Here is a 21,168-nt window from a genome sequence, read left to right on the forward strand (position 1 = left end):
GGTAAGGAGGGACAGGATAGAGGCCGGGGTGCTGGGCTTTCTGAGCGTTGTGGCAGCCACGGTCCTCTCCAAAGGAGCTCCATCAGGGGGCATCCGGCTGCGATGCTAGTCCTGCCCGGCAAACCAGAGCCCCTCGGATTGGCGAGCTGACGCCTCACCCCGAATGGGGCTGGCTCCCACTAGGGCGTTGCTTGCCGTGGGGCAAGTCCTGGCAGCTTCTTCAGCGCCGGGAGCCGGAGGGCCCTCAAGCCTGGTAAAGCCTGCGGCTCCTTAGGGGGCGGGGAGACATCACGGAGAGAGGGTGCGGGTCCAGGTTGATTCGAGGGCTGTGCTTCCATCTTGAGGCCGGTGGAGAAGTATCTGGGGGAAGTTGGTGCGAGTTGGACTGGAGGGAAAGAGAAAGGCTGGAGAAGTGTTTTCCAGCTCCATCCGTCCCCTTTTGTGTTCGTGTTATCTCCTTACCGTGCCGAGGGCGGACACTTGGGCGCCAGGGTATTTACCCCGGGGGCCTGCCCAGCTCTTCTCTCCCCACTCCGCCAACCCCCCACCACCCCCTAGCCAGCCTTCCTAGAGCTGCCGGCTGCCGGGACTCGGGACTCGGGATTCTGGTAGAAGCTGAGGGGGATGGGATTTGACCATTTGTTCTGGGCTGACCCGGGAACAAAGGCCTCTGGCAGCAGAGGGTCTGTGCCTTAATGCCCCCCATTAGCCAGAGCAGGGAGCCATCAACACATTAACAACTAAAAACCGTCTGCACTGGAATTCTTTTGCTGAGCCGCAGGACTCCCCCTTCTTGCTGGTGGGGCTAATTCCGGGCCTGGGAGGATGTTGATGGCCTCTCCTCGCGGCTCAGCCTCCTATTGTCTTCCTAATGCTGATAACAAAGGCTGCTTGCCTTTAGCAACAGTTGCTAGGCGGGTCTTATCTCCTGGGCTCCAGTCCCTTCCCCCACGGCCAGCATCTGAGGCCTAGACTGGGTCCCGGCCACTCCTCAGAGGGCAGCTCTTACAGGCCCCTGGAGGGCTGGCAACAGGAGGGCGCCCTGCTGGCGCTTACTCATGGGGGTCTTAGGAGAGAGACCGTCAGCGGCAAAGAGAGCCCACCATGGTCATTTCCAGACATGTTCCTGGATGCTGTCACTTGGGTAGCAGGCAGGACTAGTGCCCCCCTATCCACCCCCCACCCCGCAAGGATTTTCCTGGATTCTTAGCAGACCCTTCATTACAAATACCACCTGGCTTTTTGCTGAAGTGACCACCATTTCATATCATTGGTGTTTCTCTATGAGAGTACTGGCAATAGCACTTAACGTCCTACGCTGTAATTATGCTGTTTGTCAAATCGACAAGAATGGTAGACCTTAACCCTAGCTATACGCTATACATGAGAATCACCTGGGGAAGTAAAAAAACCTAACAGGTTCCACCCCAGAGCTTCTGATTTAATTAGTCTGGGGTGGGAGCCAGCATGTTGCCCTCCCTGAGTGATTCTAATATGCATTCAGGGCTGAGGCTCTGCGACCCCTGACACGGTAGTATGAAGGTGAGGGCAGGGATCTCTGCTGACGGGACCTCAGAGTCAGCAAGATTCTGAAACTGAGCAGACTTTCAGCCCCCACTCCAACTGGAGTAGGACTGACTTTCTTAACCTTTTTAACCCTCAAAATCCTCATCTCTAAAATGAGACCCACCTAATAGTGCGATTTTGAGAATGAAATGAGATTCTGCTGTGACGCTCTCAGCCTACCCCTGGCACCCAGCAGAAGCTCAGCCAATGCCTGTGAGGGAAACTGCTCGAGCAGTGAAAGCCAGTGGCTTCGGGAGTGAGAAATTCTGAGTCCTCATTTCTGGTCTGATACAAACTAATTGTGTGACCTTGAGCAACTCTGCTCCCAAAGTTCCCTTTGATCCCTTCCAGCTTCAGAATTCTTTCATTCCATGATACCCGTAGACAATAAAACTTTGTAATCTTATATTGGCTTGTGAAAGTAGCATGTGGTTTGAATAATTTGCCCACAAATTTATAGTCCTCAATTAAACTAGACAGTCAAGAGTCATTTGACAATGGGGACATGTTGTGAGATATGTGTCTCTGGGTGATTTTGTTGTTGTGTGAACACCGCAGAGCACTCACACACACCGAGACGGCAGAGCCTACCACACAGCCACGCTGAATGGGACCACTGTCACATACATGGTCCCTCGTTCACTGAAACGTCCTTATGTGGCACATGACTGTAGTTAAAAGTTGAGATAATCCAAATTGAGCCCAATATATTTTTAATTCAAGAGGGGCTATTACATGGATATAGCAGCTTTTGTATCACTTAGTCTTGGATGAGTGATTGACACCACCTACTTGTACTTACAGATTGTTAAATTCTTGATATTAACTCATTTTCCTAGGGCAACTGCAGAGTTTGAGTTGTTTTTCTACATCTGATGATAGATTGGCAATATTATTATTAATAGTTATCATTTCTAAGTGCTTTACAAATATTAGCTCATTTGATCCTTGCAACAACCCTAGGAGGTATGACACTTGGCACAGGGAGCCTGAACCCGGAAGGCTGACCCGAACCTCCAAACCAGCTGAGACCTTTCCTGCACACCCGGCTTCATGGCGGTGTGCTACCCAAACTAGCTGTGAGGCTGTGAGGAGTGGCAGGTCTCCTCTCTGGAAGGGACCTTCCACTCCTTGAAGTGGGGGTTCTTTTGAGCATTCAGGTTCTGTCCTAGGTGCTTCCAGCACTGAAGCCTGCAGTTTCTTTGCCCAAGGACAGGGGCGCAGAAGCACAGGGCATGGGCAGCCTTGGTGGCAATTTACTGGGGTACCAGGAATCTAGGAAATGCTCTGAATGTGGCTTCAGCATCTCTAGACTTGATCTTTATGGCTCCCCATGTGACGGGAACCAGCAGCGGGACTAGAACCCTGGAAGGCAGGGGCCCCAGCTCTCCAGTGATGAGCACTGGAATGATAGAATTGATGAGTTGGAACCGCTGCCATCTGCAAGCCCCCATCAGGCCCCCCGCGTCCCCCACCCCCCCTGCATCATTTGCCTATCTCTGCAGACTTGATTAATCTGCTGGAGATCTTCTTTTAGGCAGAGTTGTCGTTTGTTGATTTTTTTTAAAGGTTTTTCTTCTGTCTTCCTTCTGTTCTACTAGCACTGCTCCACTGGCCACCCCTCCAGCACCGTCTATACATCCATGCAGGCTGGGGCATAGGCCTTTTAAAACTCCAGGTGGACAGCCCTCTTCTTAAGTTAATGCCCATTGATGGAGCTTCTCCTCCGGTGCCATAGGAAGGAGATGGGAAGATCAAAACCACATGGACCCTACACTCAGGGGTTTACAATCCAGTGAGGGTGTCTGGGCAGGTGACTGAGTCCTGACAGAGCCATCAAGGCATGGAGCAGAATTCTGTTCTTCCCTTCTGCAGATCAGCTGGGGAACGCCAAGACCACTTCAAATAAAAATTCTGCGTTGGATTAACACAATGGTTCTCAAACTTTTACACTCAAAAAACTTGGAGGATCCCAAACAGCTTTTGTTTCTGTGGATTATAGCTACTAAATCCCATATAATATAGCCTGTATTAGAAATTAAAACTGAGAAATTTTCAAAACAAGACTACGCAAGCATATGATCCCTTATTTGTCAGAGCAATATTGTCACACATGATGCAGCTTCTGGAAAATTCTGTACACGTGTGAGAGAATGACAGTGAAAAAGACAAATAACATCTTAAAATTTTTATGAAGAGAGTTTTGACTTTGTAGATAGCCTGAAAAAGCCTAGGGGATCCACGGGGTCCCTGAGCACACTTTGAGAACCGCTGGGGTATAGCATATAGGTTCTTTCAGCATCAAAGATTTGAAGATTCTAACAGAGTGCCTGGAAGTCTGCTGAGGCCTTGATCAGTGACAGGAAAAGCTCTGTTAAAAAGTCCTTGGTAAAGTAGGAGAGGAGGAAAGTAACTTTTCTTTTACTCTCTCAGATTCTATTCTTGGGACCTGCAAATTAAACTGACAAAAGCCACATTTACAGGAGAAAAGGAATACAAGTTCTCTTTGATGTGAATATTTAATTTTTACATGCATGGAGGCCTTCATAGAAAATTGAAGACCCAAAGAAGTAGATAGACCAGGTGCTTATGTACTATTTTAGCAAATGGTGATAAACTGTGGAGAAGTGACAAGACAAAGGAAAAGAGGTATGAGCTTCTGGGGCCCTCAGTGTGGGAAGGTGAATGTGGGGCTCTTTTGGTAAGGCTGTCTGCAGACCCCACTCAGCGGCTGGCTGTCCCCCGTGGTAAGGGTGGCCCTCCGCCTGGTGTGGGGGCTGGAAGGGGACACTTTCACAGGCAGAGAGGTGCGTCCTGCTGCCAGGCAGGTAGGAGCAGGGCAGAGAGCTCCGTCTGTGTTCGCTGCTCCCTAACTGCCTTCGGTTTGAAACAGTCCTTCTGCAAAGTGGCATATTTCCAGGGTGGCATGTTCCAATGCCTGCAGTAGACGATAGTGAGACGGGCGATCCTAGATACTGAGGGAACAGTACCTAAGGGTCTCCTCTCTGGGAGTCCTGGCAGTGGACCGTTTGGTGAGGCTGCACACGGTTGCTCCGAGGCCAGCGATCAGGGCGGTACCCTGAGATCTGGCGCCCCAGGGCCAGGTGGTCTGCAGCAGGGCGGGCGGGCAGAGGCCTGCCGGGGAGCCTGCTGCTCAGGGACCAAGGGCAGTGCCGCAGAGCTGCCACCAGCAGGCGGGGAGGTCCCTGGGCTGGGAGAGTGGTCTGGGGCGAGTGACGGGGGGCACGAGAAGAGGCCCCCTGAGCACCCAGCTCCTGTGAGGCCAGGGGATCGGGAGCCAGAGAGCTGACTCCAGTGAGGAGAAGGCACTTTCCCTTCAGGATGAAGAGGCCGCTCTTGGCTCCCTCCTGCCTCCCTCTTCCTCTGCTCCCTGAACCCTGTCAGCCCTGGCTCTGGGCAGAGCCACTGTCCCCTAGTCCAGGACTAGCAACCCTGTAGCACCGAGGCCACCTGGGATGGGACCACCTACCTACACAGTGGCTGCCCCCGTCCCTGCTTATCAAGTCCAGTCACCTCTCCAGGCCCAGCCTTCCTCAGGGAGAGCCACTCTGAGGCTACCCAGTGACGGGGAGCCCCTTCTTCCTCTACGATCCCTATACCTCTGTTTAGCACTTAATTCTTCCTGCTTTGTTTATAAAGACGGGAGAGTCTGTCCTCCAAAAACTCCTTGACGGCAGGCATCCTGCTCGTTAGCATGTCTTCCTCCCTTCCAATGCCCGGCACAGTTCCTTACACACCACAGGTCCTCCATTCATGCTGTAGAAGTGACTTGAACCCCGGTGTCTCCCCATCCTCCCTCGCCTACAGTCTCTGCAAAAACTCCCACAGCTTCTCCTGACCTTCAACTGCCAATGCACACACCACTGTGTGCAGGAGTAAGGCCCCACCCCGTGACAGGGGAGGGCAGAGGGAGTTGCAGGGGAGGCGCCCAGCCCCCCTCCAGCCCCAGTCCAGTGCCTCTCCCAGCAGGCTGGTGGGGCTTGACCTGCTAGGTAGGCATTTCAGAGGAGACTCCTGTACCCCCCCCCCCCCCGCAAGTGTCCTCTTCTCCACTGCCCCTTCCTCCTGTGTCTTACCTACTGCCCACTCCTGGCCCTTCTCCCTCTGCCCCAACCATGTCACTCTTGGTGTCCCTGGTGGCTGTGGTCACCTCAGGGATGCTTCACACGGGCTGGGAGAGTGGGGAGAAGAAGCAGGTCCTTGGACCACTCTCTGGCTCCTGTCCTCTCCCTAGCTGACCTGTCCTTCGTTCATTATATGAGTACTGATGGAGCACCCGCCTGTGCCAGGCCCTCTAGGTGGAGGACCAGCAAGGAACAGGACAGGCAGAGTGTCCAGCCTCATTGCATCTGAGAGCTTTCCCCCAGACGGGGCCAGGACTTCTGATAAGTGTCAGAGACCACCGAGGGCATTGAACAAGGAGACTGCAAAGCCCAGCCTAGTTTTAGAGACCATTGGTTATTGTGAATGAAATTTGCTTTGGTCCCCTCTGATGTTCAGTCGGGACGGTGCTTCCCTCCCAGGTGTATGAACTGAACGGGATGGTCCATAACCGAGAGTGGTCAGTGAAGACTTACAAAGAAGTGGCTTGTATGTTTGCGAAAAAGCATCCTGGGTTTATTGGAATCAAAATCATTTATTCGGATCACAGGTGAGAGAGAACGTGGCTGAAACTGCAAGAGTTGGCAGAAGGGGATGTGGGCAGAGCTATCAGGCCGGGAAGGGAGAGGGGAGAAAGGGGTGAGAAGGGAGGCTGGGAGCCAGAGGTCAGAGATCCCTTGATGTCAAAGAGCCAGGGCTTACTGTGTGCGCTTGCGTGTGAGTGCAAAACTCAGTATCTGAGGGACCGGCTCTGTGGCGCAGCGGTTAAGTTCGTGCACTCCTCTTTGGTGGCCCTGGGTTCACAGGTTCGGATCCCCGGCGGGGATCTACGCTCCGCTTATCAAGCCATGCTGTGGCAGGTGTCTAACATATAAAGTAGAGGAAGGTGGGCACGCATGTTAGCTTAGGGCCCATCTTCCGCAGCAAAAAGAGGAGGATTGGCGGTGGATGTTAGCTCAGGGCTAATGTTCCTCCAAAAAAAATCAGTATCTGAAATCACTTCTAGTTTGAATCTTCACAGCCAGACTGAAATGAAGAACTGTGGCAATTTTCCAGATAATTCTAGGCTGTGACCCCACATTGGCCTGGTGACTCAGTTATGGCTATAATGCTTTTGCCTAAATGTTTGGATAATTGGCCCTTTTCTTTGTTTCAGTTTGCCACTGGGGCTCTGTCTCCTCTCAGCCACGTGCTCGCTGTGTGTGGCTGTGTGCGACGTCTTGGTTGGTGACGGGCCCTGAGTGACAGCTGTCTCAGTGTCTGTGTGTGGGGACCCCACAGCAGCATGGTAGTGTGGAGGACCCACTCCTTCCCCAAGCAAGTGCAGAAAGCCTCATAGCTTAATTTTCCTTCTGATTTTACCAAAGGAAGAGCTCTCCTCTCTTGTCAATGAGTAGCCAGCAATGGCCTGTGGCACCCAGGCTGGAGCCGCAGGGCAGCAGCCAGAGGGGATCAGCTCCGTCAGGCTTGGGCAGGGACAGGGCCGGCACCCCCATTTGTCAGCCCACCATGGGGCTGGGCTCCAGAGGACAGTGAGACTTCCAGGCACTGCCCCCTGCCACGGCCCCTGAACACCCTCCCCTCCTCTGGGGCCTGCACCTGTGGGCTGGTCAGCCAGGATGGAGCTCACAGATGGGCCCACTGGTTCTGCTTAGAGGCTCTCTGGGGACCAGAGGCAGGAGGGCGTGAGGGCTGAGCTGAAGTGGTAAGTGCTCCCCGTGTCCCCTCAGGGCGCTGCGGGAGAGGGAATGGGCAAGTGTGGGGAAGAGGAGGCAGGACAAACTTTAGGTCACAGAACTGAGGATTGGAACGAGTGAGCCAGCTGCTGGCAGGGACCTTCGTCCTATCGCAGGTTGTGCCAGGCCTTTTCTTTTGGTGTTTTGTTGTTATGCTGCTTGCCTCGTCCCTGTCCTGGACTTGAAGAGAGAGGGTACAGAGGGGGGTCAGACAGCTTGGTTGTATGATTTCTGGAGTGCCCAGCGTCCTGCTGATTTAATCAGAGGAAGAGGACAAGTAGTTGCCAGGTCCAGCTGACTTGACAGGGACTTGGGTGACCTGTGGCATTTCACAGGTGTCCAGTGAACAGAGAGCTGGCCTCTGTACTGCACCGATTTCCAGGCCCCACCCTCTCAGGGATGCAGGACAAGTTTTGGACAAGGCCACTTCGCTTCATCCAAATGTAGATAGATAAAGCTTGTCCCATGGGCCCCTTTGCCTCACCTCTTTTCAGAGAATGTGGGTCCCTCTGGAGCCAGCCAGAGTCCTTGACAGAGAGGGATGTGGCGAAATAGCTCTCAGATGTAGCCACTTAAAGGGATCAGAACAGCCCTGTGGGGACAGGGTGATGCGGGTTTGGGAGATGGTTGCTGTGGACCTTGGACTAGAGTAGCCATAGGCACCGAGGGAGCCCTCTGGGGTGCACAGCTCTGTCAGTGCTGAGCCACGCTGTCTCTCTTGCAGATCCAAAGATGTGTCCCTCATCATGGAGTCCGTCCGAACAGCCATGGTGCTTCGAGCCCTGTTCCCCAGGATGGTGGCAGGATTTGATCTGGTAAGGGACTCTGCCCACAGCAAGGCTGTCCGACGGCGGGCCCAGCAGCAGCTCTTGGTGAAGGGCCAGGCAGCACCCACTGAAGCCCTCTGCAGAGGCTCAGGCTGCCACCCACCGGCCTGGTCAGAGTTCAGCGCTGACCCTCTCTAGGGGCCTGCGAGGGGATGACAGAAATGGCTGGATGGCTAAAAGGGGAAGTTCCAGAATAAGGAAGGCATTCAGGGAGTTCGGACAATAGTGATAGGCTTGTTCCCCATTCCCCTGCCTTCTGCCCACACTGCTCCCCTCCATCTGGCCCTTCCAGCCGCGGCACATGGGGTCGTGTCTGGAAGCAGAGATGGGGCTCGCCCTGGCAAACTGTCACGGCTGTGAAAGCTGTCCCTCCCCCCGCCTGCCATCGCTTCCCCAGCTGTTTTTGAAGCTGCACATCCATACCCCTCACACCCACAAATCAAAGCTGTAGCCAGATCCTAACAGCCAGGCCACACTTCCCAGGTGACAACTCATTAATCTCATTAAGGAAGCTAAATTAATTTGGACTAACTGGCTGAAAGGCACTCCTGATTCCTTCTCATAGAATCTGTACATTTTACCCCACACTGTGCTTAAGCTCCTGCTTTCAGACCAGCCGGAGCCCAGACGACTGTCTCTCAAGGAATCATTTTGTTTGGACCCAAGGCGTCCTCCTGGGACCCTTGAGCTTTGCTCAAAGGACCCGCCTCTCCAGAAAAGGGGCAGAAGTCTCTCCATCTCACCTTTTCCCTCTGTGTGCAGCACTGACGAAGGAGCCTGACAAGGGGAGCTTCTGGAACAGTCCATACAAGGACTCTAATGGACAAGGCCTTGTGGGAGATTGGGGTTGGAGGGGAGATAGGTAGGTAGTTGTTCAAAGGGGTCCACTTGCAAGCTCCAAGTTTCTTTCAAATCTACGCTCCATTCTACTACATTGAATATCCCTATTTGTTTTATTATAACATTGTGTCATTACCCCCCTCCCCACAAATTAAAATTGGCATTCTGAAGGAGCTACCTTTTATCCTAAGGCCCCCTTACTCCTGGCACACAGCTATAAAGCCCTGAGGGTATGTGTGGCTTAGTCTGAAAAGCATGATTTTGGTGTAGTTACCCTTCATGTCAGTTACAGCTGAGGAACTGAGTCGCAGACGGACTCTGCTAGGAAACTGACATGCCCAGAGACCCACATGTGACAAGTGGCCAAGCTGCGTCTGAACTCCTCCTGACTCCTGGTCCAGGGCTCTAGCTCTCTGTCTCTCCCGCTCTCTTCCTGTCTCTCCCGCTCTCAGCCTCTCACTCTCTTGCTCGCTTTCAGTCTCTGTGTGGCTCTGACACTCTCTTGCCCCTGAGGAGCTCAGGGCTGAAGCACAGGGGCTTGGACGGTGGTCCGGGAAGACAAGATGGAAAGGGCTGGAAGGACACGAGGCATAGCCTCTGCCTAAGGGGGCATTATTTCTGGGCAAAATGCACTCTTTTCTTTCCCAGTTCTGCTGCTGGTCATTCTGAAAAGGCTGTGTGAGCAAGACCTCAAGCAGTACTGGAGGGTTCCAGGGAGGCTGCTCCCAGGCTGCAGGGAAAAGTGAGGCATGGATCAAGCAGATGGCTCCATGCCTCTCCTCTCTGTCCTGCAGGTAGGGCGTGAGGACACCGGCCACTCCTTGTACGACTACAAGGAAGCTTTGATGCTTCCAGCCTCACATGCGGTGAAACTGCCTTACTTTTTCCATGCTGGAGAGACAGGTGAGCCGTGCAGAGACAATCAGGACTGAGGAGGTGATGGGCGGGAGGCTCCTCGCCATTGCTCACGAGTGTCGATGGGGCCCTTGGCAGTGGAGGGGGTCTAGAGTCATTTATGGCCCTTCTTCATTTCATGTATGTCCTCCCTTTTCATCTCGACAGCAGCTCCAGGAGAAGGGACCATGCTGACAGTAATAGTATCAGGCACTTCACATATGTTATTTCTAATTCTCACTCCAGTCCTGCTAAGAAGTTGTTTTTATCCCCATTTTATAAATGAAGAGCCCAAGGCTCCACACAGTGTAACTGGTCCAAGGATAAAGGGCTGGTCAGTGGCAGGGTCTGAATCTGAGCACTTTGTGATGAACGGTGAGGTGAGGTGAACTCACCTGTCCCAAGTCACACACTGTTCAGTGGCAGAAGTGGGACTAGACCCGGGCTGCCCTGGCATCTAGGAGGCTCTGTCCACACGCAGCAGTGCTGAAGAGGAGCCCCTGTCCTGCCCAGGCAGCCTGGCTGCTCTCGTTCCCGAAATGTCCTAGCCCAGCCACATCTTAGTTCCCCAAAGCTCAGTCCACGGGCTCACTAGTCACTTCACAGCCCCTTCCGTATTCCAGTCCTTAAATGCATAAACCCTAAGCAAAAGGAGTATCAGATCATGGCTGCAATCTCAGATCGAAATGAAGATTTGGGGGCTTTGACTGGGAGGAAAGCTTGCTGCCACCCACCCCCGGCGTCTCTCAGAACACCGAGGAGATGAGGAGAACGCAGTGGGAACTTGAGTTTCACAACCAGGCTCAAACCTTGGTTTATCACACCATCTCTCTGAGGAAGGGTCCCTGTGCATTAATCTCTTTTTCCTGACATTTTGAGTCACTTTAGATCCAATTTAGATCAAAGCTGTTCTAGGAGATTTGAAGAACTGTTTATGGGGGATGGGGAAGGGGGTTGCCAGCCCTGAAGAGCTTGTGGTCCAGTTGGGAAAACCGTGCCTACCTGTGTGAAACCACTTCAACAGTATGAAGCACTGTAACACAGGACCTACCCAAATTCCAAAATATATGGTTGCAGGAGAGGATTTTGCCAGGACTTGGGTATTTAATACCAACGAGTAATGTCCTTATTAAAAAAGAAGAAGAAGAAGAGCCAGTCTTTGAAATCCACCTGAAGCACATGCCCTCACCAGCAGTGGGAATTGCTTGGGTTTGATTCCTGACAGAGAAGTGGAGTTTTCATATTTTCCATGTGGCTTGGTTAGGATGCTTTGGGCTGCCAGGAATGGAATGCGCACATCCAATGGGTTTTACAGTAAGATTGTCTATTATCTCACATAATAAGCAACCTGTGCTGTCCTCATCGTATCTGGGATTTCGCCCAACTTGGTTGTGGGATAGTGAAGTCACACTCAGGTGTGACCGTATCCAGTACAGTAGAAGACTAGATGTCTCCTCCAGGGCATCTTCTTCTATTAGGGCAGAAGCCTCAGGAGAGCCCCACCAATAACCTCCCAGGCCAGCCTTAGGGCTGTGCTAGCTGCTTGGGAAGCTGAGAGAGTCAGGACCTGTCATTTTCACCCTGTAAAGAGGGCCCACCTGCCAGGAAGGCACAGCAGGGATGGCTGCTGAGGACCAGCAACAGCATCTGCCACCACTTTGTTCATGCTGGCCATCATCATCTTGCCATTGATATTGTCCTACGAGTACTGTTAAAGTATAAATTAAAGTAAGTACATACAAATAATTATATTGACAGAGTCTGTAGCACACTGTTGTAAAGATCATAAATATAAAATTCCCAGAAAATAGCTCTGGAAACAAACAAAAAATGGAAAGAAAGAATATGGACTGTGGGGTCAGATAGACCGAGGTTTGAAAGCCAGTTTTGCTACTTACTAGCCGAGTATCCTCCTTCAATTTATGAAGCCTTTGTAAGTTTCAACGTCCTCATCTGTTACATACATACATAGGTACCAGCACACAATAAAGGCACACCATACCTCTCTTTAGTATTGTTATAAGGAAAATGTGTGTGTGCGTGTATTTGTGTTAATGTGCGCTTCTCTCCCTTTTCTTGCTTGGGGGGTCTGAAGCCTTTATCTGAGGATGATCTGTGGGTCAGATCCATCCTATTTAAGATGACCCCTGTACCCCCAGACTGGCAGGGTACTTCCGTAGACAGAAACCTTCTGGATGCCCTAATACTGAACTCTACCAGGATTGGCCATGGATTTGCTTTGAGTAAACACCCAGCAGTCTGGGCTGACTCCTGGAAGAAGGACATCCCCATCGAGGTCTGTCCCATCTCCAACCAGGTATGCATGATCCATGGGACCAGTCCAGTATGATCTTTTGCCCCAACCTCAACCTCTGCTCTGATTCCCAAACTTTTTCCCGGTATAATTTCTCTCTCCTTAACTCACTTGTTTTCTGTATTCCTCCACTCTCTCCCTCCATTAGTAGAAACATTTAGGAATGGCCCTTTGCCCAAACCATTCCTCACAATGAGGCAGCAGAGAGGGTCACCGGTGGGGTGGAATTTTAGGCAAAGCTGTAGACAAACCTAAAGGGACACTGGGGAAGGCCAGGGAAGTGGCGGGGGGGGGGGGGGGGGGGGGGGGGGGGGGCGTAGGATCCTGCTGCTTCCACAGTTGCTCGGGTTCTCTGTGCACCTTCCTGTTGCTGTGTTGAGGAGAGCTGCTCTGCGCAGGACCGAGAGAGACCAAAGGTTTGTGGTGGTGATGAAACCCGGAGAAAAGCAGAGCATGAGGACTGACTCTATTCTTCCTGTCAGGACTTTGCCCAGAAGTCATCCCAATGTTCAGAATAGTGATGGGGATTAAAAGGAGCTGATTATGCTCTAGGGTCTCACCTCCCTTGTGACGACTCTTTTTATGGATCAAAATTTGTTTTTCTCCTTTGCCTCCTATTGGGCAGGTTCTGAAACTGGTATCTGACTTAAGAAACCACCCTGCAGCTGTTCTGATGGCCACCGGGTACCCCATGGTGATCAGCTCTGATGACCCAGCTTTGTTTGGAGCCAAAGGCTTGTCCTATGATTTCTATGAGGGCTTCATGGGCATTGGGGGGATGGTGGCTGACCTGAGGACACTCAAACAGCTGGCCATGAACTCTATCAAGTGAGTCTCCTGTGCACTTCCCACTCCCTCTTCCATCCTACAACTTGTGTTTACACCTCCCAGAGGTTTGGGGCAGAAGCCTGGAAGGTTTCTGTGGGTTTTCTCCACCTCGCCTCTGTTTTGTTCTTGCTCCTGGACTGAGGAGAAATGTGCTCCTCAAACATCTGAGATCCCCTCATACTGCTTGTCCCGTCCCACAACCCCTTCCCTGGGGCTGACCTGGGTGCTTCTTTTCCTGCAGGTACAGCGCCCTGTTGGATATGGAGAAAAAGGTGGCCATGAAAACCTGGGAGGAGAGTTGGAATAAGTTTGTAGCTGACCTGGCCAGGAGGCCAAACTGAGAAGGCAGCCATTCATCACCCAATTCTTCTCCTTCCCTCCACAAGCCCTCTTCATTTTCTTTCAATCATTCTTGAATCCACTCCAGTGTAGTCTCCACCTCCATTTCTTTATCAAAAGTGACCTTGTGAAGGTCGTCAGTGGACTCCATATTGCTTGAGCTCTCAGAAATCAGTTGACCGAACTCATCTTTTTGAAATACTCTCCTCTCAGCCTCAGTGACATCAACTCTCTTCGTTTTCTCCTTTCTGGGCATTGCTTCCAAAGTCCCTTTTCCAGATGCTCCTTCTCCATCTGATCTCTGTGTTGAATTTCCTCAGTGCTCAGTCCTGCCTCTCTTGGTTCTTGTCTCTTTGTTTCTCTCTTCTACTTTTCTCTTCTCTTCTCACTATCTACTCTTTTCCTAGTCTCATTCATTCCTTTGCTTTTAAATGCTACTTATTTACTGATGATGCCCACATTTATTTATTCACTTGGATGGCTCACAGGAATCTCAGAAACCTCCCTTGTGCACTTGTGAATTCTCAATCTCTTTCCTTTCAACCTTGTCCTGGTCTTTCCCATCTTGGTAAATGGCACTTCCATCCATTCCACACAGTTGCTCAAAGGAGAAATTTTCAGTGAAATTCCTGATACTCCTCTCTCCCCTGGTCCCTCCATCAAAATCTCTCTTGATTCTATCCACCCCTCTCCACCTCTACTGCTATTGGCTGAGTTGAAGCCACTATCACCTCTTGCCTGACTTTTGACAACAGCCTCCTAATTGATCTCCTCATTTTTGCCTTCTCAAATTCATTTTTCATGGAACAATGGCTTTCTAAGAATTAAATTAAATCAGGTTACTCCATTGCTTACAACTCAGTGCACTTAGAAAAACTCAGATGTCTCAACAGGGCATATAGCATCCTGTTTAATCTGGACCCCTTTCAGCATCATCCCACCCCAGTCGCCCCTAGTGCACCAGACTCTGGCCATACTGGCCCTTTGTTCCTCAGCTGTGCTAAGCTCTATACTACATCAGGGTCTTTCTCATTCTCTCTGCCTGGAATGTCCTTGTGCGCACCCTTCAGGTTTCAGGTTTCCTGTCATTGTCTCAGGAAGTTTTCCCAGAACCCTAACCTGTTATTCTGTCTCACGGCACTTATTTTCCTTCATGACTCTTATCACAATTCGTAATTACATATTTATCTCTGTGTTTGTAGTCTCTCTCCCACCAGACTGTAAGCTCCCTATGGGCAGGCACGAATGATTTATGTACATGGTGAACCCAGAGCCTAGCTCCATGCCCTGCACCTAGTCAGTACTCAATAAAAGATGTGTTGAATGAATAGATACAACCTGTATGTATTGAGCTGGTTACTGAGGCAGGAGAGAGCAGAGCAGAGTCTCCCCAAACACAAGACCTCGTGGGATCAGATTCTGGCTCCTGGCCTGGTCTTTGGGAGAAGAAAGGCCTTGTCTTCACTTGACTACAGGGTGTGAAGGAGAATCAAAGAATTCCTCAAAAGTCCTGGGTGGATTCAGATGTCTTCTCCTCCATCATCCATCACCCGCATCTGAGCTCTCAGGCAGCAGCCAACCCGCTCTCCATTTGTAGTTTATCACTGTTTGGTTCATGGTACTGGGAAAAGCCTTGCTGACCAGGAGGCCTCAACCACAGGCTGATTCCCAGATGGAACAAAATGACCTCTAAGATCCTGTCTACTTCTAAGGGTCTTTGATTCATTGCCTTAACCAACTCCAGTAGATCAGCTGACTTACTTTTTTTTTTTAAAGATTGGCACCTGAGCTAATATCTGTTGCCAATCTTCTTTCTTTTCTTTCTGTTTTTTTTCCTTCTTCTTCTCCCCAAAGCCCCTGAGTACATAGTTGTATATTCTAGTTTTAGGTGCTTCTGGCTCTGCTATGTGGGACGCTGCCTCAGTGTGGCTTGACGAGCCGTGCCATGTCTGCGCCAGGGATCTGAACTGGCAAAACCCTGGGCTGCTGAAACAGAGTGCGCGGACTTAACCACTCAGCCACGGGGCTGACCCCTGACTTACATTTAATACATGGTGAAAATGGAACTTAGTAGAATGGGCTTCAGTAGCAAGTTGCCATGGTTACTGGGGTCTCCCAGGAGTGTAAGGTCTCTGGCCTGGCCTCAATGTAATCTCTGATTTGGCAAAATAAACCAGCTACAGTCTTGCCTTCAGGGCTGGTTCAATAGGCTGAATCCTAGCAGAGAACTAGGAACACCAACAGAACCAGAATCTGAGTTATGAAGATCTGGGAACAGGTTGTAGCCCCCTCAGACCTGAGTAATATTTCTGCTGGGGGTAGAGTAGATGAAGCTGATTTCACTCATTCCTCCTGCAGGACGTCCCAGAGGGTGCCCTGACAGAAAGGTCTTTTGGAAAAAATGTGTCTTAATTGAATTTCAGTATACAAATGAGGCTGCATCTGGGGACTTGCTAGTTATTTAAAGAAAATCTGCAGCAAAGCTTTCTGTTAACAAGATGTCTTTTTGTAATTTGAATTCATGCAGTCTATATTTTTTAATTTATTTCTTAGAGTGAGGTTAAATCCTTTTTCCTTCTTTGTCAGATGAATTGTCTGGGCTGGAAAAACCTAAAGGCCAGGGGCCTGGAGAGTCCCTGACATGCCAGGATCTTTGCACAGCATGTCCCCACTGTCTGGCCTGTGGTGGACGCCCCAGCCAGCTGCCTGTTCTCGGGTCCTGAAATTTTGCTTCTGTCGGCACAGCGCCCTGGAAGGGCAGGACGGCTTCTAGAAATTCAAAACAAGGGATTGTTGTTGGAGATGTGAATCATCCTTTTTCCCAGCTGGTTAGAAGTTGGGCTTCAACTTCAGGGAAAACCATGGAACATCTATCTTATTATCTTGAAATGACGTGAAACCTTCAGAAAACTTGCAAGAATACTACAAAGAACTCTGAGATACTCTTTGCCCAGGTTCCCCAATGTGAGCATTCTACATTTGCTGTATCATTCTCTATCCATACCCATATCCAGATCTCTCTTGATGTCTATATCTGTATATCCTATTTTTTCTAACCAGTTGAGACTTAAGTTGCAGACACTATGCCCGTTACTTCTAAATACTCCAGTGTACATTTCCTAAAGACGGTGCCGTTCTCATATGTAACCACCCTAACCATCAAAATCAGGAAGTGAACACTGACAGGATACTACCATCTGGCCCTGGCCCTTCCAAGCAGTTTTTTCTGGCCCAGAATCCAGTCCAGGATCACGGGATACATTTGGTTATCAACTCTCTCTTGTCTCTTTCAGTCTGGAACAGTTCCTCAGTCTTTCCTTGTCTTTTGTGACCTTGACATTTTTGAAGAGTACAAGCCAGTCGTTTTGCAAAGTGTCCCTCATTTCGGGATTGTCTAACGTTTCCTTGTGAGGAGATTCCAGTCATGCACTTGTGAGAGGAATGCCTCAGAAGTGGTGTCTTGTCCTTCCCAGTGCGTCGCATCAGGGGCACGAGGGCCAGGACCTGCCGGCCGTGGTCTGCACCAGCAAACAACAGCCAGTCACTGAAATTTCAGTCTGTTGTTAAACCAGCAGCAGTCTGAAATTCGTCACTGTGGGAGTTTTCACACCGCAGAAATCAGCAAATGTTAGGAATCAGTGCCCTGCCCCCAGCAGTTGTTAAACATATCCCAGCACAGCAACGCAGCCAACTTGTTTGTCCTATTACGATGCCGTTAACTTTGGTCACTTTGTTAAGGTGGTGTCTACCAGGATTTGCCACTGTAAAGTTTTTCCCTTTGTGACTAATAAATATTTAGTGGGGAGACATCATAACTCTATGTAAAAATCTTATTCCTCAGGAAAGCTTTACCCATTTGTTTTTGCCTCCATTAGGGTCATTGTCTGAATCTGCTGTTGCTATGATGGTTGCTCTTCCAGTTATCTGTGCTGTGTAACAAATTATCCCAAAACTGAGTGGCTTAGAAAATAATAAATTATTTAGTTTTGTTATTTATCTATCTCTCACAGTTTCTGTGGGCCAGGGATTTGGGAAGGGCCAGCTGGGCAGTTCTGGGTGGGGTCGCTCATGGGGTTGCAGTCACAGTGGTGGTGGAGCTGGGGCTGCTGGGAGCTGGCCAGGCTTCACCTGTCTCTACACAGTCTCAGAGCTCAGTCACGCGGCCTCCTCCGTGGGCGCCAGTCTGGGAGTCTGCACTTCAGGGCAGCCAAAGGCTTGAGAGTAAGTCTTCAGGGAATAGAGCAGAAGCTCTATTGTTTTTTCTGATATAACCTTGGAAGTCACATGTGTCACTTCTGCCATACTCTATAGGTCATATCTCTCTAGTCTAAACTCTCCTGGTTTCAAGAGGAGGGAACAGAGACCCTACCTTCTGATGGAAGTCTGTCCAAGTCACATTGTAAGAAGGGCATGTACGATTAGAAATATTGTTAAAAAATATTTTGGAAAATACGATCACCAAATGGTGACTTTCTAGTGCCACTATTTCTTCCATATTTATTAGTTGCCATTCTGCTGTAAGGAAGAGCTTCCTCTCATTTGTTTATTTATTTATCAGCATGGCTCATGGATTCTGACTCTATTCGATGGACTATAATCTATTACTATCATTATGTATTTTGATGTCACACCTTCCAGATTTGGCCATGGGAGCCCTGTCAAGCTGACTCCTGTGACTCTTTGATAAATCTCTATAATTTTTTCAGCACTTCCTTACTTTCTGACACAATAAAATGTTCTAAGTTTATTTTATGTTTTCTCTATCTCATGCTGGAGATCAACCATTTCTCCAGAGAACTCTGGTTCTTTTAAGTAGAGAATAGTACTTAGAAGCCTTAATCTGGGCATTAGATGTCCCCTTGGCTACTGGTGTGTGTGTGTGTGTGTGTGTATACACACACATAAATATGATTTATATATATATATATATATACACATAAATACAACTTATATATTTAAAAATAGAAATACGTATTTATGCACATAAATTTATATCTATTTTCCACATACATTAAATCTATCATTTTACACATATATATTTATACACATTAAGTCTACTTTCAAATTTATCTATGTATATTAAAAAACCATGAGTTTGCGCCCATACCTCCAAGTCCATTCCACACCCTAGCGTTTTTTCCAGCCTCTGCTCTTCCCACCTCTATAACTCTGTTCCCCGCAAGTAAGAAACCTGGCTCCCGCTGTCCTCAGCGCATTGTTATATTTGCTCATTCCTCTTGTGCGTAGTCCGTGTTCCTCTCCTACTGCCGCCTCTTTAGCTGGCCCCACAGGTCCCTCTGGTCCCAGATGCCTCAAACGAAGGGAGGGGAACCAATCAAGAAAAGGGAAGGAGAGGGAAGAGGAAAAGATTTGGAAGAAGAGGAGAAAGCCACGGAGTTTTTAGAGTGTGAAGTGGCCCCTAGACTGGGGACAGGTTTACAGGCGTCACCGAAGCTTCCGTTTCAGGGCTTGCACACGCGTGGGCCTCTTCTAAGAGAAATTGTGTATCAGTGAGTTTAAACGGTCTTTCTTCAAGGGCGCCCTTCAAATACGTGTAAGCCTCAGAAGCCCACAAAGTCTGAGTCAGTTCTTCATCTGGAATGAGGACAACGAGGGGGAGGTACATTGGCTTCAGAAGACTGACTAACACGAGATGAACATTATAAGGTCCTCAGCCTGGAGGGGACCCTGAAAGGCTAAACCGTGTCCCACCTTCTGGGGGAGCGGCCCGCCACTTCCTCAGGAAGAAGTGCCTGTTTGTTTCAAAGCGCACCAGAGTAGGCTTCTGTAGCCCGCCTCAGCCAGCAAAGTCCAGAATCCCCAAACGTTCTTTTCCCAAGGCCAGGAATCTGAATGATGATGTGACCCTTGCCCCTCACAAAAACTGACCGCTTGAGGATTGGATATATATAAACGTATCTATAGGCCCAAATTAAGTTAGCATGCTAGATTATAAACACGTATTATTGTCACATACATAATATATGTATGTTACTTTAAATAGCAGTCATCCTAAAAATAACGTAACCTTCCTTGTCCTTTCTCCTCTGTCCTGGGAAGGATATGAATAAAACCCTGGGCCTGGAAGAGCTGCTGGGGTGTTGCGAGCATGGCTGGGGCAGGCAGCAGCTTCGACTGGCTGGGCCCTGAGCAACGCTGCTCCCTCAGGCGGACCCAGTGTGAGGCCAGGGCAGAGGTGCGGGTTCATTCTGCCCAGGCTTCTGAGCTGACAGCCTCTTCCTCCTCCACCTGCAGCATGGCCCGGACCCAACCTTCCAAAGGGCTTTTGCCTGGGGACTGTCCAGAGACCACAGTCAGGGGGACAAGGTTTGTCCAGGTCCAGCCAGACCTCTCTGCAGTTGGGGAGGGTGGGAGGACTGGAATTTCTAGATTCACAGAATATCAGAGCTGGGAGAAGCCTAAATATCATCTTATCTAACCTCCTTGTATTTCAGAGAACTTGGTTAAGGCCCAGAGAGGGTAAATAACTTGCAAGGTCACACAGTAGGTGACAGCAGGTTTCTCCAGTCTTGGCTCTGCGCTCACCCTACAGCGCGGGCTCTCTCCTCTCCTTGTCTGAATTGCCTCTCAGGGGTTCCCCACGAACTCCTGGTGGGCCTAGTTTGGTTCTCTGGCTCCGAGGGTGCGGTTGGGGCAGCCTCAGCCCCTGACCCACCCACGGACAATCCTTGCCTGACCTGGAGCAGCGAGTTCCCTCCAGGGACCTTGGCCCTCCTCTGGCCCTCCTCTGGCCCTGCCCCAGTCCGGACGTGGCCTCCGCTTCCTGTCCCCAGGAGGAGTGGGCTCTTGGAGCGCGGCCCGACAGCGCGTGGGCAGAGAGGGGCTGTCTCCGCGGGCAGAGGCCGTCCATCCCCGCGGACAGAGGCCGTGCGTCCCCGCGGGCAGAGGGCGTCCCCGCGGGCAGAAGGCCGTGCGTCCCCGCGGGCAGAGGCCGGGCGTCCCCGCGGGCAGAGGGCGTCCCCGTGGGCAGAGGCCGGGCGTCCCCGCGGGCAGAGGCCGGGCGTCCCCGCGGGCAGAGGGCGTCCCGGCGGACAGAGGCCGTGCGTCCCCGCGGGCAGAGGGCGTCCCCGCGGGCAGAGGGCGTCCCCGCGGGCAGAAGGCCGTGCGTCCCCGCGGGCAGAGGCCGGGCGTCCCCGCGGGCAGAGGGCGTCCCGGCGGACAGAGGCCGTGCGTCCCCGCGGGCAGAGGGCGTCCCCGCGGGCAGAGGCCGGGCGTCCCCGCGGGCAGAGGGCGTCCCCGCGGGCAGAAGGCCGTGCGTCCCCGCGGGCAGAGGCTGGGCGTCCCCGCGGGCAGAGGGCGGCGCCCGCCTGGCCCCTGGCGGCTGCTCGCGGGACCGCGCGGACGCCCTCTTCGCTCTCCGCTTGCTTCCCGCGTCCTCTGCTGTCGCCTCCCGTCACTGCTGGCAGCAGCGCTTACTAATAAAAATTTCTGATTTAATCATGCTTGTGGTGGCAAATTTACTGTAAACGTCAAAAAGTGTCGCGGGAAACAGAAATGCCCACGCCCGCGCGCCGTCCGAATTCAGGGCTCGCAGTACAGGACGGGGGAGTGGGACTGTGACCATTTTTACATTTGTGATATTTAAAATAAAAATTTTGAACAGGTGTAGAATCACATTTCAAAAATAAGAAAACACGAAAAGGGACACGTTGGGAAGTCTTAATTCCACCCTTACTTGCCC

General features: G+C 50.9%; 1 protein-coding gene across 1 annotated transcript in view; it reads left to right on the forward strand.

Annotated features, from left to right (window-relative positions):
• The window catches only part of ADA2 (adenosine deaminase 2), a 29,887-nt gene extending 12,425 nt beyond the window's left edge, over positions 1-17,462 (forward strand). Inside the window, exons 5-10 of the mRNA XM_023642869.2 lie at positions 6,111-6,238; positions 8,149-8,239; positions 9,886-9,994; positions 12,145-12,302; positions 12,925-13,127; positions 13,369-17,462. Of these exons, the coding sequence (XP_023498637.2) occupies positions 6,111-6,238; positions 8,149-8,239; positions 9,886-9,994; positions 12,145-12,302; positions 12,925-13,127; positions 13,369-13,468 (789 nt within the window). The 3' untranslated portion in view covers positions 13,469-17,462. The remainder of the gene's footprint in view (positions 1-6,110; positions 6,239-8,148; positions 8,240-9,885; positions 9,995-12,144; positions 12,303-12,924; positions 13,128-13,368) is intronic.
• Positions 17,463-21,168: the final 3,706 nt, after the last annotated feature.

The sequence above is a fragment of the Equus caballus genome, chromosome 6 (assembly GCF_041296265.1).
Source record: "Equus caballus isolate H_3958 breed thoroughbred chromosome 6, TB-T2T, whole genome shotgun sequence".
Lineage (NCBI taxonomy): Eukaryota > Metazoa > Chordata > Mammalia > Perissodactyla > Equidae > Equus > Equus caballus.